The sequence below is a fragment of the Gymnoscopelus braueri genome (genome assembly GCF_963280865.1).
Source record: "Gymnoscopelus braueri genome assembly, chromosome: 20".
Lineage (NCBI taxonomy): Eukaryota > Metazoa > Chordata > Actinopteri > Myctophiformes > Myctophidae > Gymnoscopelus > Gymnoscopelus braueri.
This window is the reverse complement of record NC_137622.1, coordinates 14,859,237-14,880,527: the sequence shown is the minus strand read 5'-3', so window position 1 is coordinate 14,880,527 and position 21,291 is coordinate 14,859,237. Positions and strand designations below refer to the sequence as shown.

The 21,291-nt window shown below is 42.2% G+C and overlaps 1 protein-coding gene across 1 annotated transcript in view; it reads right to left on the bottom strand.

Annotated features, from left to right (window-relative positions):
• LOC308076451 (uncharacterized protein) overlaps positions 1-21,019 on the bottom strand; it is a 169,461-nt gene extending 148,442 nt beyond the window's left edge. Inside the window, exons 1-2 of the mRNA XM_080416739.1 lie at positions 20,387-21,019; positions 18,322-18,391 (exon numbers count right to left, since the gene is read on the bottom strand). Of these exons, the coding sequence (XP_080272865.1) occupies positions 18,322-18,391; positions 20,387-20,668 (352 nt within the window). The 5' untranslated portion in view covers positions 20,669-21,019. The remainder of the gene's footprint in view (positions 1-18,321; positions 18,392-20,386) is intronic.
• Between the last annotated feature and the right edge of the window lie 272 nt (positions 21,020-21,291).

The following is a 21,291-nucleotide window of genomic DNA, read 5'->3' as shown; positions in this document are numbered from 1 at the left end:
CAGCCCAATCATCCTCTCATTCATTCCATCCATCCATCCATCCATCCATCCATGCATATGTCCATCCGTCCGTCCATCCAGCCATCCATGCATCCTTCCTTCCTTTCATCCGCCAGGCAGCTCGCCATTCAAAGTCTCAGTAGGGTCTACATATTCACATATTCCAAAACTGTCAAAAATAGAGAAAATAGCAGATCTATAAGCTTAAGTTGTACACAGGACTGTGCTTGAGTATGTGATGCTTCATTTACTGCTGTCTTTCAGAGAGATGGGGGGGGGGGGGGTGGTGAGACAGAATGTAAAAACAGAGAAGAGAGGCAGGAGACAAGAAACAGGCCAACAGAGGTCAGGGCAATTAAACCAAATGAGAACCTGGTGATTCAGAACAGCGGTGTGTGCTGTGAGGAAGACATCATGTCTGGATCAAAACGACTCATTTCAGCTCACCTGATCGGATCCTGTCGTCTGCCACAAATAAATCAATGACATTCTTCTGCAAATAAAAACATCATTCTTGCAGACAGACATCCGCTTGGTAAAAATAAGCACAATCACATTATCTTATTTATGTTTCATCCAATTCAAATCCATCCAGATAGCTTGTTTAGTCAACAGGCCTATCTGAGGTCAAGGTCTATATGCTACTGTACGACTGAATGAGAGCATTATGTACACACCTACTGTACATGACATCAAAGGCTCATCTTTATGTTAAATGTTAAATGTAAATGTTAAACGGCTGAGTGGGTAGAGAGGCCTTCTGCTAATCAGATGTTCACCGGTTTTCCTCCCGGCCGGCCCGTGTCTGTGTGTCAACATGTCCTTGAGAAAAGACACTTAACCTCTAACCCCTCAAAATATTTTCATCAGATAGCTTTTACACTCTTGTAGGGCTCTCCCCTGAAAAGTAGTAGTCACTCAGAGACCCCTCAGTGGACTGAGATTCTTTGATTCAAGCAGTCTTTTAAAAAAAAAATTCGACTGTTGATTTCTTAGTTTCACCTACTTCTAAGTTTGTCTACCTACTGTACTTCCACTAGGTAGCCTTCAATGAATTGTTGACTAATTACAAGTTTCCAATAGTGTTAGCCACTCTTATTTTGAAATCCTGCCATTTAATATATATATATATATTTTTACAGGAAATCCAATTGAAATTCAATTCTATTGAAGCCGTCTTGACTTTGGCCATTAGTAAACAAAGCAACAGACATGGTTTAAAGATTTCGGCAAAACTTCATATTTATGATATGAAAACCATGTGCTTGTGCTACAGAACTCTACTAAATACAATCTGCAAGCAGTCTGATGCATTATCTTCAATAAAAATAAACCGTCTGCTGTCATATGTACGGTAGTTGTCTTAATAGATGTATTGATTATAAATGCTCAAAGACAATTATATGGCTCTGCTGCTATGTTGACTATACAACGTGTCATACACGTTACATATGTTGACTACGTAACGTGGTCTAAATCAGCATTGAAATGCTTGTAAATTGTAACTACTAGTAGAATATTGACACTAAAATTCACACAGAATCTGATTCAACCCGTTAAAGTCTGAGTCAGACACAGCCCTAGACTGCATTATCAGTTACTATTTTCAGGTAAATAACATTGACTTGAATTGAATAGAAGTGAAGATTGTGTGAGAATAAGTTACGTTATACAGCTCTATGGTCGGAAAAGTGACAGACAAATATGAAAAATCTCCTGGTCTAGAGTAAGTGTTTGAAAGCAGTCCAAATGGCACAAAATCAGTCCAAGATTGAAATCTTTGAATGAAGACGAGAAAAAAAGAAAACATCCAAAGATTGCTACGTGCTGCTGTCCTGCATTATGCCTCAAGACAGACTGAATGACTGAGGATGTGAGAAAACAATAACAAAATAAGGATTGAATTGGCTCCGTGTCAGTGAGAGAGATTTCGTATGGAGATATTGCATGAGCAGTGCTAAGTGGATTAGGCTAACCTTACAGCTAGGCACACAGCCTTCACTCTGCACTGACACAGAGGAGCGCTCAACTCCTTCCCAGATGCAGAAGCCAGTCAACGCTGTCAAAGAGCTGATGCATGGTAAATCACTTTACAACACTACCCCATCAGTGTGGCAGCAATCAAATTCAGAGAACGATGGTTTGTACAGAAGGACACTTTCTCTGACAGTGAGAAGATTGTGTGTACTGGTGCTGCTCAATACATTGTGTCAGCATCGACATAGTGACATTGCAAAGGATAGCTAATGCAAATTGGGTCAGTCAAAACTAGTCTACTAAAACACTTTCACTTCTTGATAGAAAACAAAACCAGAAAGGTTCACATCTTTCAGACCATCTGATAAATAACACACATTCTACGTTCACAGAGGTCGCCAGGGGTCTAATCCCTTATAGATCTGTAATTCTGACAGTTATGGGCCCATTTAGTTCCATTTGTACACTCTCACAGTTACATAAACATTGAGGAGTTTTACAGTGTATTTCGGTGACATGTCTCAAGTCATGTCCATGGCCTATTTCATATCAAACTGGGGTTCTTTGAACTGAAAAAGGTTGAGAATCACTGCCCTAATCATTGCTAGAGTGATTGATACATTTCAAAAGGTGAAATTATTTAGGTCCTGCTTTTTTTTATATTGCAATACATATTGCATATCTATCTATCTATCTATCTATCGGGAAAAAAGACACACAATGTGTGTGTGTGTGTGTGTGTGTGTGTGTGTGTGTGTGTGTGTCTTTATATATATATATATATATATATATATATATATATATATATATATATATAGGCCTATATGTCCGTGTGTGTGTGTGTGTGTGTGTGTGTGTGTGTGTGTGTGTGTGTGTGTGTGTGTGTGTGTGTGTGTGTGTGTGTTTCCCCAACATCGCTCAGTCCTATCACATACCAAAGTTGCAGTGCGTTCATAGAGGTTTTATTTGAGGCAGCCATACAAAGAAAGGTGCATTTCAAATCCACGAATTAAAAATAATTACCAGCAAACACAGATGCAAGTGGTGTTTAAATCGGCTGTGCCAAAATTAGACCACAATTGGTGGTTAATCCAGTTGCCAAAAATGAGACCGCCCACCATTAAGTCCCAAACAAACAAAATCTTAATTATCCTCGCTAATTTGACGAGCTATATTTTTCACCCGCCTGTTTCCCTGCTGTAAGTGGAAAGTGCAATTTGGGTGCCGAGTGCCTTAAAATGTTGGGATTTAAGCCAGTTCTCCTAATTAAAAGTATATTATTGAGGCACACTGCACGGGTGGCTTGGCTGCAATTCTTAACAACAAGGTTTATGGTAAGCAGCTTGATTTGGGTCACGTCTTATTTTGGGTATTGTGTGCTGAACAAGTCAAATTCCATATTTAAAGGACCATTTGGGCTACTATAAAATAAATACACACTGCTCTTTAGTTTAACAGTTTTACATCCAAGATCATTGTTTGGAGTGTAAAAGGATTCATGTGTGGTTCTCAGGACAAAATGGCACCACACACCATGAAAGTGTAATAACAGCACATTTCATTATTGAATCAAGACATATTCGAGACATGTAATATTGACTGACACAGAACTATGTCTTCCCAGATGTCCCACAATTCCACATATAAAAGTCTAATTCTGCCCTTTTTCCAGGATCAAACTCATATTGCACACATCAGTGGCGCACAGAGACTCTCTCTCGCTCTCTCTGTTCTCACTCTTTGCATGTCCATCTCTCTGTCGGTTTGTCAAACCCCACAACCAGAACCACATGACAATGAACAAAAACCTTATTCCAGAAAAACAAACAAGTCAAACGAAGAGGGCTTCTCAGGTTCCATCACGAACAGCTGTTCCAGGGTTTATTAACGATCATCATGAAAAGATACAGAAACCTGCTGCGCTGGACAGCAGCACTGTGTCAGTGTGTGTGTGTGTGTGTGTGTGTGTGTGTGTGTGTGTGTGTGTGTGTGTGTGTGTGTGTGTGTGTGTGTGTGTGTGTGTGTGTGTGTGTGTGTGTGTGTGTGTGTGTGTGTGTGTGTGTGTGTGTGTGCGCGCGCAACTGAACCATCACAGTGTTTGTGAGAGACAAAAGGCTACATCTAACATCTCCACACATTTATCTCAAACCCCATTCCAGCTGACCGAGTGAAAAACAGATGTATGAGAAAAGCATGAGAAGGAGAGAGGAGACAGACTAAAGTAGAAAAAGAACAGAGAGAGAGAGACTAACAGATAGAGAGAGGAGTGAGACAAAGGAAACAAGAGAGAGATGGTGGAGCTGATAGTTTGTCCACATGTTATGTCCAGATCTTCCATGTAAGCTGAGAACAGTGGACATCTGTGATCGAAACTGTCCAACCATGCACTCAGGACTCATTTTATGAGCAGTTTGAGAGGAACAGAAACTATGCAGATAAGGAGTCCCTATAGAATGAATGGAGATGCACTATAGTACATGAGAACTCACACATACTGTATACAAAAAGGCACACATGCAAACTAATGCACTCATTCGTGCTCAAACGGCTGTCGCCTGCCGACAAGAACTGATCTGCAAGCTAACAATGTCAATGTGTCATGCAGTTCTTGTCGGCAAGCAACGCCGTTGTGCGGCAGATTATAAATTGAGCTTGACGCACACATGAAAAGGTAAGGCAAACAGGCTTACAAGAACGAACACACACACACACACACACACACCACACACACACACACACACACACACACACACACACACACACACACACACACACACACACACACACACACACACACACACACACACACACACACACACACACACACACACACACACACACACACACACACACACACACACAAGAATGCAGGCAAACACTGCCGGGTTTCTCAATATCTAAAAAACACATGGACATTGATAAAAAGTTTCAACATGTGGAGTGTGGACTATATTTCAGAGTACAACATTTACCCACCCCTCCCTCCCTCCCTCCCATACCTTCCTTCCCTCCCCCCACCACAGTGCACCCATCTGGTCTGAGCAGTGTTGGTTCTGATGTCAGCTGAAAGTCACAGCATCTGTCCAGTGTCCACCAGAACCACAGCACACTCATTAACACACTCACTTAACACTCACTTAACGCACATTATCACAATGACACAGCACCCTCGAAACACTACACACATACTGTACGCACATTATCGTCACTGTCTGTCAAGCAGAAACCTTGTGTCTGCACACAAATAAAAAACATATTAAAAGAGCTTGTGACTAAGTACTACATTGGCGTCATTGAAACGGAGGTTCTTTCTTTTTCCTGAAAAGTAATGCTTTTGGACTACGTTTTCTGCCAAACAGCAACGACATGCTAGCCAGCTTGCACTGCACTGGCACATGAGCATGAGCACGCTCACTTTACACACACACACACACACACACACACACACACACACACACCTCAACTCTGACTCTCTACAGCGTGAGATCAGTTCCAGAATCCAGTGAGACAGGCTAATAGTTGTGTAACAAAGTTGTATTTATGTTCACATCGCCGGGAGAAAGCGATGTGCGTAAACTTTACATTATGAAAGTTGGGAAAGCCTCTTAGGGCACATTAAGCCGTCACCCACTTTGGCACACTGCCTGACCCGCTATGACACTGATAACTTAACTGCAGTGATTGTGGTTGGATGTTAAATCCTCGATGTCTTTCACAGGGCTGTAAATAATGTGGAGAGAATTACTGCGTGACTTAGTTGGTTATCCCTTACCGTTTGAGGCTTTGAACTAACAACCGGCGGGTTTTAGTCTTAATACGGCTCCATAACTCTTGCATCGTCTTTCTTTCCCACAACGTAAATCAAAACCTCTGAAGAGCCATGCTTCATTCAAAAAAGGGAAAGAAAAGGTGAAATATATCTCTCTGAGAAACACATGCAGCATGCAGTGATAAACAAAGCAGGAAATAAACAAGCCAGCAAATAAACGGAGTGAAATGGTTACACCTGAGGGCGGAACTGTTTAACATCTCTCCAAGTCTCTCTCTCCATCTCGTTGTGTGTTTACAGTACTTTGTGATAGTCCCCCCCACCCCAATTTGAACTTTGGGTGAATGTAAACATAAAGCTAACAGATTGACCTGTGAAGGTACAGCTCAGGAGATGAGAAACCAGGGGATAAAAGAAAAAAATTTAATGACTGTGGCTCCAATGTGGAACTCAGAATTCATGTGGTCAGCCTGTGACATCAGTCATTGTCGACTCGACTTCCATTATTGTCAGTCAGTCAGTCATCTACTTTCATTATAAAATTAATAAAATTAGCTCAAATATTAAAAAAATAGTTTTGGTGCTAGTCGGTACAGTGGCTTGCGACATTAGCTCCAGACACACACACACACACACACACACACACACACGTGCACGCACGCACGCACGCACACAAGCACACAGACCTCCCTTCTTATAGGGATGGAGAGCCTCTTGCAGAGCCATGCTGTAAAAAAGGAGGGAGACGAAAACAAGCTGGGGTCTAATAATAGCTTGACTTCCATGTGGATCTCAGACTTCATGTCTGTGACGACAGTCATCTGTGACGTATCTATGACATATGACTCCAATTTTGGGCAAGGTTTGAGCCCGATCCAATCGCCATTGAAATATCATCACTGCCGGGTGGTAACCTGGAACTGTATGTCCAAAACCGATTTCAAATAGTGAGAAAAGACGATCTACAAACCCAGAGCTTGTAGATCTGCTATTTTCACTACTTTTGTGCAACACTCTTGTATGAAGAAGCATTCATTTACGACAAAACATAAAAAGTTGAAATATGGAAATACAAGGTTTCTGCCTGACAGCGACAATATATTTATGTAAATGGATGGAGGTACTTCCTTTGCCTACTAGCAGCGTGCACTAGAAATCTGGCACTGATCGGTCTAGCCGTTTACGAGATTAGCCCCCAACACACACAGACACACTCAGACCCATTTCTAGACAGCTCGCCTCCTACAGAGACACCGTAAAAGGTGGTCAGACGGGAAACACGCACGCGCGCACGCACACACACACACACACACACACACACACACACACACACACACACACACACACACACACACACACACACACACACACACACACACACACACACACACACACACACACACACACACACACACACACACACACACACACACACACACACACAGTGTTAAGTTGTTGAAAAGTGTCTCTCTATCATGACATCATAACACGGCCGGGTGATGCTGAGGGTTCGTTCAAAAGGGTTCAGGTCGAGTTTTACGGGTCCGCCTCTCATTAAAGAGGTGCTGGGAGAGTGACGAATCTGTCGAGTTTTTTTTACATGAACCAGGCATGTCTGGATCAATGATACTCTGCCTTGAGGCTCCTGGCAGCAGATGCCCTGGGACTGTTATGAACAATCCACGGCGCCCTGTTCCAACTCTGCTTCTCTGTTAGTCTGGGTTCAGATCCAGAGATGCTATCTGGCGTAGTAAATCCAGGTGTGTTGGTGTCCAGTCCCAGTCCCATGGTTTGGATTCAGCCTGGCTAACATTCCTGATGGATTTAGCAGGTGGTATATACTGACTAAATGACTGATACTGAATACCTAGATTCATGCTAGGCTCATTAGCCGACGACAGGATCGAAATGAAAGCCGCCACATATGCTTTCTGCTTTGCAGGTTTTGGTTAAGGAGGTCACATCTGAAAAAACATTTTGGAGAGAAAATGTATATGTTTTCACATCAACATGTGTTTTCTCTCCAAAATGATTCATCAGATGTCCTAAAAAAAACACATAAAAAGCTGTTTTGTTCATCTGAGTATATTTGTTAATTTAGGTAAATGTACCTAAATTAACAAAGATACTTGACACAATGTGATACAAACTCATAGAGGTAGCATTCGTTTTAACAGCCTTGTCAGGCAGCCCGGAGACCATAGGGGAGGCGTTTAAGAGATTTCCATCACCACCCAACCCCCCCCCATTAAAAAGCTATTCACCTTGTCACCTGTCACTTGTGATAATTATAGAAAACATCATAATAGTTCCCATGTCTGCCACCCTGTCTGCTCAATGTCTCAATCCTCTAACAAGGCTATTTCCCTTCTCGTCTTGCTTGCAACAAAACTACGCTGGCAGTGGCTCAGGAGGTACAACTGCCGCCTCCTGGCTTTGTGTCGAAGTGCTCGTGAGCAAGACACTGAACCCCTAACTGCTCCACTGATCAAAGTGGACTGATCAAAATTACAGTGTTCCATTTCCCAAAACATGAATATATCCAATTGTAGAAGATGCACTCAGCAAGTTTCACAGCAGTTGTGTGTGCAAGTGGAAATGTAGGCCTAATGCTAGATTCACACTAGCAGTGACAAAAGCTACAAAACAACAAAGTGTGGTCAACTACTCTGTTGCCGAGTCACCGTTGAAGTGTTGCTCAACAAGTGAGAAAAATATAAAGGCTTGGGTTAAAAATAACAGAGACTGGCAGACGGCAATAATTAGTTTTACCTGCATTACAAGCCGGAATTGTGTGTGGAGTGTAAATGGTGAAACAAAAACATATGATTGAATGATTGATGCTTCACTGTGTCATTATAACGATGAAATACGTTATCACGCAGTGACAAGGCTACTAGTGTCATGACGCTGGCTTCCACTGAAAATGGCTTGTATAGCCTGTCGCTGCTAGAGTGAATGTGATGCTTGGGTTAAGGTCATCATAACCAAAATCAGTATATTGTCATCTTCTGGGGAACATGAATTCCATGGCAATCCAGTCAGTAGTTTTCATGATAGCTGTTGTTGTGAATAACATCAAATTAAAGTCAGATTGCTATAAATATGAAATATAGACATCAAAATCAAGTTAACATTGAATAACTGCTCCTCGGATGAGTTAAATAATGTTCAACATATTTCAGCAGTACAACATAATAAATGACTCTCCATTTTTAATTCATTTCCATCCACCTACGGTAAAAGGGATAAACTTGATGTCAGCACCCAACCACAAGCAACAGTTAATTTGGCCCATATGTTTGTGATAGGGCTGATGTATGGTTATATCACTGTCAACATTTTTAATAGCGCTTAAGTCATTAAATAAAATGTTAAATTAACGTGTATTTTATATTGATTTAATTGCTTGTTCATTGTATAATTAAAGTTAGGTGTTTTTTCATATATTGAAGTTTAATATACTTCATGTAAAAGTTTTATCTAAGTGATTTGTGTGATTTATTTCTTTGCTTACTAAATGTTGTTGGACAAAAATATGGGGGTCAAAATATGGGTCAAAACATCGGTCATCGGTGGTCTAGGACTCTGATCGGCATTGGGCCCCTAACATCTAGCACAGGTCGGGCTCTAGTATTTACTGTAGTATTTACTTCCTGTGCTCTCTGAGATGCGTGTAAAAGCAACAACAGACACCGATATCAACGTAAACAGCCTGTAGTGTTGTTGCTCAATAGCTGCCCCCTTCTGGAACTTTCTTGGCGCTTTACTGCTAAACATCTGAAGAGGTTATGACCCATCCAATCTGGAGCTTAAATATGAACACATGGACGCAAAATGTCTCAATTGCACAGTTATCGCTCCTTGCCTCCTCCTAACTGATCCCTCTCTCACTTCTCCCCTTCAGTTCCATCAGCCAGGCACAACAGTGAACATGACAAAGTGAGACATCTTGTCAAGGTCCAACTTCAAAAGGATTAATTGCCTCCAGCCAACTCATTCTATCAAGTATCTGACAGAAACTGATGGGTGTGTCAGATACACTCTGTGGCCAACTCCACTCGGCTGTTAAAGACGCTTGGCAACATCACAATCTGGCTCAGAAACATACTATTGTCAATCAGGGAACACACAAGGAATTTGCACTGGCCCATGGCACAGCTACAAGCCAGGTTAAATCAATTAACAGGACTGCCCACAAACGACATCAACATACAGGACATTAAATTCAGAAAGCAGACATAGGACTCTTAATAGATTTTATCTAATTTACGCTCCGTTGGGCGATGAAAATAGCACCGAAAATAGCCGATATACAAGCTCACAACGCGTCGCATCTGTGATGCGTTGTGAGCTTGTGTATCGGCTATTTTCTGTTGCACAACAAAGACTAAATCAGGCTTAAGATCATGTACCACATCACTGCAGGGGTCACAGACGTAGGCGTGAGAGATGGATTGGGTCCAGAGTGAGTTCCGTTCTGCCCAGCCACCTACCCTGCTGCTTCCCTCTCTCTGTACCTGTGGTCCTGAACAGGATGTCGTGTAGAACCCACCAGCGGCCCGCTGTTTATTTTTCATGTGGAAGAATGTGAGTCGGCCCGCTGCTAAACAGTGTGGTTTTACAAAGCTAACTTTAATAAGAAGGCCGATGAGAGATGGAAAGGGGAAAGGGGAAAGGGGAAAGGGTGTGTGTGTGTGTGTGTGTGTGTGTGTGTGTGTGTGTGTGTGTGTGTGTGTGTGTGTGTGTGTGTGTGTGTGTGTGTGTGTGTGTGTGTGTGTGTGTGTGTGCGCACATGCGTGTGCCGTGTGAGAGTGAGTGAGGTCAAGGAGCACTATATGCACACATGCATGTGTGCAGACGCATGCACCTGGGGGATTTTGTTGACCCACCCAGAAGAACCCCTTGACCCGCCCTCCCCATCCCAAAGCACACGACACATCCCTCTCTAAAAGAGACAATAGGCTCTCCTCTCCTTCCATAAATAAACTCAAGAGGCTCAGAGCCTTCTGGCATCATGCTCAAGTGAACGGCAAGCAGAAGCACTGCACTCCTAAAGTGGTTTTACCTGTAATAAATATACATATTTTTAAATCTTTATCTTTTCTTTCCTGTATTGTTTTATTTTTGTTAGCACAGTCTTGCAGAACATGTCATACCAACATTTCACTGCTTGTACCTGTATGAGTGAGTGACAAACAAAACCCTCTCGAATCTCGAATCTCATCTTCTTTCACAGGACACCAATCTAGCAGAGCTGTTCCGTGCAGCCTGCTGTCCACATGATGAGACCATCTGCAGTGCTTTGTCCTAAGAGAGATCTACATGATGAGACCATCTGCAGTCCTTTGTCCTTCAGCATAGTGAGATCTACAAGTTGGGAAACCCCAGAGACTCCCTGGTCTGGGAATAGTTGTTGTGAAATCTGTATGTAAGAGTGCTGTGTGTGTGTGTGTGTGTGTGTGTGTGTGTGTGTGTGTGTGTGTGTGTGTGTGTGTGTGTGTGTGTGCACACGCACACAAGAATCTCACTTGAATGTATGGCAAAGGGATAGATCATGACATAGATAGACCATTAGTATTGTTTTTCTTTTCTTTTTTCAAGTTGTATATTTGTTGTATTATTCTTTATTCTATATAATTTAAATCACCTGCAGCAGCATAACTATTACAATTAAACCTTTATTTAACCAGGTGAGTCCCATTGAGATCTCTTTTTGGAGGGAGCCCTGACCAAGATAGCAGCAATTACAGTGATGCATACAACAAGGAAACGCTAGAATCACAAATAGCAAACATTTAGTAGAAACTCACAGAATCACGTCTAAAAGATAAGACAAGGAAACATAATCTAACTAAGGAATCAAGTTACAAATTCCACCTGAATCTGCCATGAAATCCTTCGCTACATTTTTGAAAGTCCTAATCGGATCAGCTCATCTGGCTGCAAGTGGTTCCAGGCTGCAGGGTTTTGCCGGTTTGCAGAGTTCAGAACAAACTTTACGGATGGACAGCAAGTGGATGTCAGTTGAACGCAAACAATACTTACTAGTAAACCACAGACGTAAGAGGGAAGAAAACCAAGTGTGAGGCCAATGAAGGCCACCTAATCTAGGCATATAGGGTGATAGGGTGATAAACCTCAGAACACTGTGGCACACAGTAACCAGTAACCACCAGTGGTGTAAATGGCCTGGATTCGCTTTGGGAACCCCGCCAGTTTGTTTTCGCGGTTTTTCGCGGTTTTTCGCGGTTATTCACTTTTTATTTCACGTTTTTTCGCGGTTATTCCACTTTTATTTCCGTTTTTTATTACTTTATTTCGGTTAATTCGGTACAAAAAAATTTACTCCATGAAGTGTATATGTGTGGCAAAAAGGAAACGTTGCAGGGGGGGCTTTTCGCGTTTTTTCGCGGTTATTCACCTTTTATTTCGCGGTTTTTCGCGGTTATTCCCCTTTTATTTCCGTTTTTTATTACTTTAATTCGGTTAATTCGGTACAAAAAAATGTAATCCATGAAGTGTATATGTGTGGCAAAAAGGAAACGTTGCAGGGGGGGCTTATTTAATTGTTTTAATATAATATATATATATATATATATATATATATATATATATATATATATATATATATATATATATATATATATATATATCAATTATCATCAACATTGGCCATCATCTTCAGTTTCAAAGTGCTTCTTCTTTTACTTTATTTCAGTTTTAGGGTTAGGGTTAGGTTAGGGTTATGTTATTTAATTCTAATTTTTGCCTGATTTGTTGACAAACACACCCACGGCTCAGCCCTGGAGTGATGCATTCAAGTGCCGTAAGACTTATGGACGATTTAGGAAAACAGTGCTAAACCTCATAAGCAATTATATATTATATAATTAAAAAAAGTTGGACACTCTGAAGAGCGTTCCCACACGTGTTCACACCGTTCCCCCGCAACGGTTGCTATGGGAACGCCGTTCCCAAGCGTGCAACGCCATTTACACCACTGGTAACCACTAGGAGATACTAATTCAATCTAACTGTTCTGCAGAGTTATGATTTTAGGAAGATAAACTGATATCTTCATGGCATTGGTAAAGAACATACATTTATTTATTTGCATTCAACAGAGGTTTCAAATACAATCTGTGTAATAAATCACCTAGAAGATCTTCATAACTGATTTAATCCACTATGAAGTCATATAGCCATAGCCAACAGGTTCAGCCATACTGAAACACATGCAACACAAACACGCTCTGCGCACAGACACACACACACATGACAGCATGCATATAAACACAGATAGACTGATAACGCACAGTAGCATGTGTAATCAATACACAACCAAGAAACAGCCTTTAGCCCAGTGCAACAAATCTCAAATGAGGCTACTTATAAAAACATATTTCCTGCGCGCATTGTTTTAAGGGGTTCATTAATGGATCTTGCAGGGTTCCTGAATTTGTCCTGTGGTGATGGCTTGTATAGGTAGTCTATATACACAGCTAGCTTCCTGTGTGTTTTATTGTGGCTTTAAAATCCAATCCAGCCCCGGGGTAGGTGCTAGAGTCCCCCCACGTGGGGCTCCATCTCCACCAGCAGGCTTTCCCCGTCTCCTCTGTCAGATCTGAGAGCAGCAAGCTGGGTAGGGAGAGCCTCTTTTACGTCCTCCCTGGAGATCAGAGCTGATCCCCAGACAATGAGGCTAACACCAGTAGATCCATAGTAGGATCCATATTAACTCTCTCAGTGCCACGCCCCGAGATATCCCAAGTTTTTCCCGAGTACCCTCCGTGCCAGCACGAGAAATCCCGAGTTTTTACTTTTGACTGTGGTCGCGCTATTCTGTTTATTTTTCATGATCACTTTCGCTTCCTGACTCCTTCAGACTCATTGGGTTCCGGTTTCATGACGCAGATTCCGTTTCCGGTTCTCATTTTTTTCCCGTGGTCATTTTTGGCCAGAATAGGGAAAGTCACGGTTTTTCACACGGTATAAAAAACGAACGGAGAGGTCCACGTCTACTCTCTTTGGTCTGGGTGACGATCAGTCATCGTAGTCGTGTATCGCATCGTAATTTAGCCCGATCAACGATTGTCGAAAATGTCAACATCCGGTTATGACCGGATGTGACGTGAGCCTGTTTGGGAGGGGGCGAGTGAGCCAGCGAGGTCATCAATGTGTCGATTTGTTGCTCTCTACTGGTAGAACTGTATTATGGGTTTAAAACCCCAATCAGATTATTTATTTGAATGAAAAATTAAAAAATTTAAAAATTTAAAAAAACGCAAATTTCTGGCACTGGGGGAGTACTTTATGAAAATACTCTTGGCACTGAGAGAGTTAAGAAGGTAGATTTTGATAATCGTTCTTATAAAGACTAAAGCCAGGGTGTGCATTCCTACTCCAGGTGTGTAAATGAGACCTTATCTGATAGAAGTTGGATCAATCACACAGCCAGTGATCGGACCTGTTGCCCCCATACCCCTAACACCACAGGGTTGATATAATATACAGGCTTAACCACATTAACCCTGGTGTCCCTATTTTGGGAAAAATGTTAATCGTTTTATAAAAAATTCTTCAAAATGTTCCAACATTGTTTTCACTATTTTTTTAAATAGTGAAAATAGTATATACAAGCTCACAAGACGTTGCATCGCGATGCACTGTGAGCTTATAGAACGTCTATTTTCAGTATTCTTCATATGACAAAGTGTGTATAGGGCTTAAGTGGTTAAATAGCTACAGTAGACGACAAGCCCAGTCTCAGATCTTACAAGGCCGTGCGGCTATGATTTCACTTGAACTTATATCGAACACGAACACACTGGTTAACTGTAAAAACAGTGGGATATAATCACAGATGGACAAAACGAAAACGACTACAATTTAATCCCGCTGCATTTTCAACACGTCAACAGACAGATTCAGGCAAAGCGGTGTGCGTTCCAGCGATCCCTTAAGGGACGGCTCATGTATTGGTGTTGACTGCATCAAGGCATTGTTTCTGGAGGCTGAGAGGCAGAGTAGTCACGCCAGGCCGTCTCTAGATGCTGGCAGGGGGGGAATAGGGGCTGGGTGACCCAGTCTGAGCTCTGATGCTAATAGGTGTGGCTGGCATACCGCGGAGATTTGGGCCGGTGCCAAAATCACACATATACTTTAGACCGTATGCCCCCTGGACTGTAGCAGAGCCATTAAATGGACTTTTAATGCAATATGCAGACATGACAATTCACTGCCCCCGCCCCCCCTCCCCCCCACACACACACACACACACACAACACACATACACTTTACACATGGTTCTAATAAGGTGAGGCAGCCAAAACGTGTGTGGACTAGTATGTACAAGTGTGTGTGTGTGTGTGTGTGTGTGTGTGTGTGTGTGTGTGTGTGTGTGTGTGTGTGTGTGTGTGTGTGTACTTGTGTAAATGCGTGTGTTTGGGGGGAGGGCGGGGGGCTCTTAAGTGGAGGGACTCAGGGAAATGGACAGCCTGTCTCGTGGCTGTCAGTCTGTTACATAAGTGAGGACAGGGGGAAGTAGACATATTCTGAAGATACAGGGGAGACAGACATCCTCTGAAGGGACAAAGGGACAGGGGAGATGTATGTCCTCTGGAAGGACAGGGGAGACGCACATAGGCCTACTCTAAATGGACAGGAGAGACGGATTTCTTATGATGGGACAAAGGCACAGGGGAGACAGACGTCCTATGAAAGGACAGGGGAGATGGACGTCCTCTGAAAGGATAAAGAGACAGGGGAGACAGAGGTCTTGACTTCCTCTGTAGGGACAGAGGAGATGGACGTCCTCTGAAGGGACAAAGGCACAGAGGAGATGGACATTCTCGACACTGCATCTTTATTGGAAATAAATAAAGGGCTCCTGGTTCAGTGGTTCATTAAGGATCAGTCTTCTTTCTATACAGTATAGCTGAGGTGCTGCCCCCTGTTGGTGCCTTGTGTTTATGCATACTGCAAGGTTAGCTCCCTGGCAGGGAGGACATATAACTTCAGTGGCAGAAATGCCGCTCATGCTGCCTGTGATACTCACACACGCACACACACACACGCACACACACACACACACACATACCTTGGCTTGTGATCCTGGCTGTGAGAGCTTCAGGTTTCAGGACGCAAAAGATGGAGCTAAAGGCAGAGGTTCTCTGCTTACAGCGTCGTGTGGAGAGAGGTGCCTGAGTCGGCTCCTCAAAGACTCAGGGACAGACCAACAGACACATGATTTATACACATCCAACACACATACGCACACGCACACACATGTACACAAGTATTCATAGAAAAAGTTCAGATCAACACCATACAACCATGGAACTTGAAGCCCCACGACAACACATGCATGGCCACACACACACACACACACACACACACACACACACACAGACACACACACACACACTTGAATGCACACATGAAAGCCCCAAACTTACTCCCACAGTGGGGTTCGACATTGGCGTCAGCCTGGTCAAGAAAAGCCAAGGAAGCTAAAATCAAAGCCAAGCTACTCATCTGATAAATGCAGTGCTGAAATAAACACATTAGCAGAGAAATGTTCACAGGTTCTGGGGTTGAGCAATCTAATTGTCAAGACGGTTAAAGAAAAATAGTGAGCTGGCATACAAACAAACAAACAAAGTGCCCTGTTGTTTCGCCAACAACAAAACAACATCATCTGGGCCAGATACGAGAACGAGTGCACTTTAAATAGTCTCCTGAATACTTGTGGTGGCATCGTATTCCCACGCCAAACCCACTTGATTACAGAGTAATTCAGCACAATGGACAGGAAAATGGGACGTAACACATGATACAACAATACAATCCCCATGTAATTGCATTAAAATGCAGGAGTAACTGTAGGGGTGGAATGAGCTATTTCAAATCAGTTGTTTTTTCTTTTCTTTTTTTAACGATACAAGGTAACTCTGATTATGTCCGTAACGATTCATCTGGGTTTTAAAGCCCTTGAGCTGTCCAGAGGTAGTGAAACTACAACAAACACGTGCACTTGATTATGTTTAGCTTACCCACTGCTTAATTCAGTTCATACTAGAGAAAGAAGCAACAGCCTAGACCAGCAACACAGACACTTTCCTAGGCTCAGCGGCCTCCAGACTGGGAAATGGAATGTGCTGAAAGTGGTCCAGAAATTCCAGCTGAGTGAACGTTTTCACCTGCTCCAAGTTGCTGAGCCATTCACTCACTACCAGACATGAGAGAGAGAGAGGGGAGAGAGAGAGAGAGGGGAGAGAGAGACAGAGAGAGAGAGAGAGAGAGAGAGAGAGAGAGAGAGACACACACAGACAGACAGACAGACAGACAGACAGACAGATAGACAGACAGATAGACAGATAGATAGGCAGATAGATAGATAGATCACTTGGACCCCAGCATCCATGTTCTGAGGGGAACATTAGCCCAAACAATTGCAGAGCTGCAAGGCAAGCTCACAACTTGTAAGGCAAGCAAGCTCACAACAAATCATAATAATTTTCCAACTCCAAGCACATAAACAACTATCAGCAACACCTTTAACTCAACATGAGACGGATATCTGGATATCTGGATATCTGCTAACAACGAGAACCTCTCCACATGGTACAATGATAGCCTAGTCATCATGGTGCAATATGAAGCTTTCTTAAGAATACACTTCCATAAAGGATTCTGTGAGTGAGTGTGAGTGGTGAGTGTGAGTGTGAGTGTGAGTGTGAGTGTGAGTGTGAGTGTGAGTGTGAGTGTGAGTGTGAGTGTGTGTGTGTGTGTGTGGCATCATGCATGTCACTGTGCTTTTCACCCCCGGGAACTATCACAAGCTCTGTAAACGAACACCAGCCGCCAGGCGAGGCAAAACTTGGCACATGACTGATCCGTCTATTAATGTCAACAGGACTCAGGCAGGACGTCCCGTCCACTGATCTGACAAGCGTTTATCGACGTCTCACCATGAGACCTCCTGTCCCAGCATGGACCCTGCACGGGCTTATGAACAGTGATCCTCTATGGAGAGGCAATCGTCCAAAACACATACACATCCATGTGTGTGTGTGGGTGGGCGTGTTTGTGCGTACACACACACACACACACACACACACACACACACACACACACACACACACACACACACACACACACACACACACACACACACACACACACACACACACACACACACACACACACACACACACACACACATATACATGTTATGAAAACTCAAAACTATCAAAGACATCTGTAGATTTACAGAAGGTGGTGGGTGTCCATTCATTCTTAAGGTACATGTTATGTACTTGCAGCGCCCGTGTTTCCTGTGAGGTGGTGTGTGTGTGTGTGTGTGTGTGTGTGTGGGGGGGGGGGGGGGGGGTATGGTGCAATGACAGTAAAGATGAAAGCTTAATGCTTCTTTGCATGACGCCGTCGCTCACTGAAAATAACCTTTTTTTGTACATATTTTCGGCAAAGTAAGTAAGTGGGCTCTTTTCGCCGAGCAACACCATCATGCGACTAAGCATCAATCGGGTTTAAGAAGCAGTGGGACAGACCTGGAGGACAGAGACACTCCTGGCCAACGTCCCTCGCCGTCCTCAGCTTAGGAGACAGCATATATACTTTCTACAGACAAGGAGAGACAGAACTCCATTCAGAAAATACATATATCAACAAAACATTCATCACACAAGTACAGTACAATCTAAATACCAAACGTGATGGACTATTGAAAACGTGTTGTAGACAATATAGTCTATTATTAGAACATTTTCCAAATAATCGGTCCATTCCTTGCCAAAGAATGTTGGCACGGAATGGACTGAGGTTAAAACAATCTTAATGACTGTCATTAGCAATTATAAGATCATAATCTTGTGTTTTCGCATGTAGCTCTGTAATGAAAAGGGTTTCCTCAATTTATTTTCCATGTGATAGTATAGGTTCATGCCCACCATGAGTGGTTATGTCCAGTGGTGTAAAGTAACTAAGTACATTTACTCAAGTACTGTACTAAAGTACAATTTTTAGGTATTTGTACTTTACTTGAGTATTTCCAATATCCAATACTTTTACTTCTACTCCACTACATCTCAGAGGCAAATATTATACTTTTACTCCACTACAATTATTTGAAAACTTTAGTTACTAGAACTTTGCAGATATCAATTATTACATTATAAAACACATTAACCACTTCAGCCCTATTTTACACCTAGGCTATTTGAAAATAGCCGATCTACAAGTTCACAACGTGTCGCGACGCGTTGTGAGCTTATAGATCTGCTATTTTCAAACATTTTAGTAGTACTTTTACTTTTGGTACTTTAAGTATATTTTGATGCCAATACTTTTGTACTTTTACTCAAGTAACATTTTGAACACAGGCCTTTTACTTGTAACAGAGCACTTCTACATTGTGGTATTGTTACTTTTAGTAAAAAATGTTTTCCACAAAGTACTCAACTCCAGTACCCGAGTCAAAGTATAGCTACTCCTGGTCAAATATTACTCAACTAGTGAAGTGAAAGTTGCTCGGTCAAACTTGCACTTGAGTTAAAGCACTGGAGTAGGCTACTTGCTTTTAAAAACACAAATGACAAAATACATGTTCTTATTCAATGCATTGCTGTATTGACATTTTTGTATGTGTTGGTCCCAGGGGTCCTTTCCTAGAAATGGAGTCAAAAAGTACAATATTTGTATTATGTAGAGGAGTGAAAGTCTCTAAACTAAACAATAACCTACTCAAGAAAAGTTAAGTAAAAAAAAATGTAACTACAGTACTCAAGTAAATGTAAATGTTACTGTCTACTACTATCCCCGGGGTCATAAGCTAGAACTGGTAGGGATTTTAAGGGCAACAGTCAGCTTATCACAGGTATGTGATTTTTCTAATCCTTCACAGTGCATTCTGTTATTATTACGCACGCTTTACGCACGCTGGCCGTGCGCTTGTATGACATGTATGTATGTATGTATGTATGTACGTATGTATGTATGTATGTATGTATGTATGTATGTATGTATGTATGTATGTCATGTATGTATGCAGCACAGAACCCACCATAGGCGTTGTTAACAATGTCAACAGATTAATATCAGTGGTGTAAATGTACTTAAGTACTATACTGAGGTATAGTACAATTTTGAGGTACTTTTACTTTACAGGAGTATTTCCAATTTTCAATACTTTTACTTTACTCCACTACATCTCAGAGGCAAATATTGTACTTTTACTCCACTACAATCATTTGAAAACGTTAGTTTTTTTTTTAGTTACTTTTGTAGATTTTGACAAAACATGCATTAGCCACTTCAGCCCTATATTGAAAAGTCGATCTACAAGGTCACAAGGCATGCATCATCTGCTATTTTCTTTTCTTTTTTTAATTGTGAAAATGGGACATTCTGCATAATAAAAACGTTTAACTTTAAGTACATTTTGATCCAAAACTTTTATACTTTTACTAAAGAAGTGAATTTTGAGAAACAGAATATTTGTAACAGTATTCTTTACAACGTTGTAGGGATACTTTTACTTAAAGTAAAACATTTGAGTACTTTTTCCACCACTGATTATTATTCACAGTTCGTCACAACATATAGTTGAAATAATACCTCTTCCACGAGCTTTCCAATGGTAGAACTCAGCTCTGGAATGAGGCTTCCATCCTCGGTCAGAAAGGCACTGTGCTGTGGGTGAATGATGGGCAGCTTGTCAATCATGTCTCTGTGCAGACAGCGGCTCTCCAGCTGGTAGGTCTTGAAGCTCATCAGTAGACACACTACGATGGAGCTCATAGACATCATCACACACACGGCCACGGGGAACCCGGGCAGCCACCGCTGGACCGCCGCTTTATTACTCTCTCCTCCGCTCGATCCCCCCGGTGTCTCCATGGTCAAATCCCCGCTGTCAATGCGTGTTGCTGCCGGGGCCAATAAAATTGCAAAAACCGAAGAAAAAAACTAAACAAAAACTAAAAAAAAGATACAATGAAAAGATTTTTTTTTTTTTTTAATAATAAAAAATAAACTGGTTGAGCTGGTTCTGTGATACAATTCTGTCACCGGATTCAGCCTATTTGGACCAGGCAGTGCAGCATTACACACAGAAAACACCTATAAGTCCCAAACATACAGGTTGGTTCAAAGCGCTGTGGAACAAGAGTCAGCAGCAGCAACGTGGTTCTGATCTGGATATTATGAACCAGAGAAGTCCAGGTCGTTGTTTCCTCCCAGTGTGGATGATGTGAATGAAACCCACTTGGTGAAGTTGTTTGTACCCCCACAAAGTTGCACGTTCAACTGGATGAGCAGCGCCGCCCTGCTGACCACGTGGGTGGGAGCCTTGGATTGATCACTTTCACTCAGCTCTTAGTTTGAGAGAACTCCTTCTAACGCTATGGACCAGAGCTAACTTCCACTGAGAGAAGCGTTGAAACCACTCAGCCGATTGGCTTGTCGAACATGTTAGTTAGAGTCGCCTAATAATTATTGACACATAAGATGGTCACGTGCAT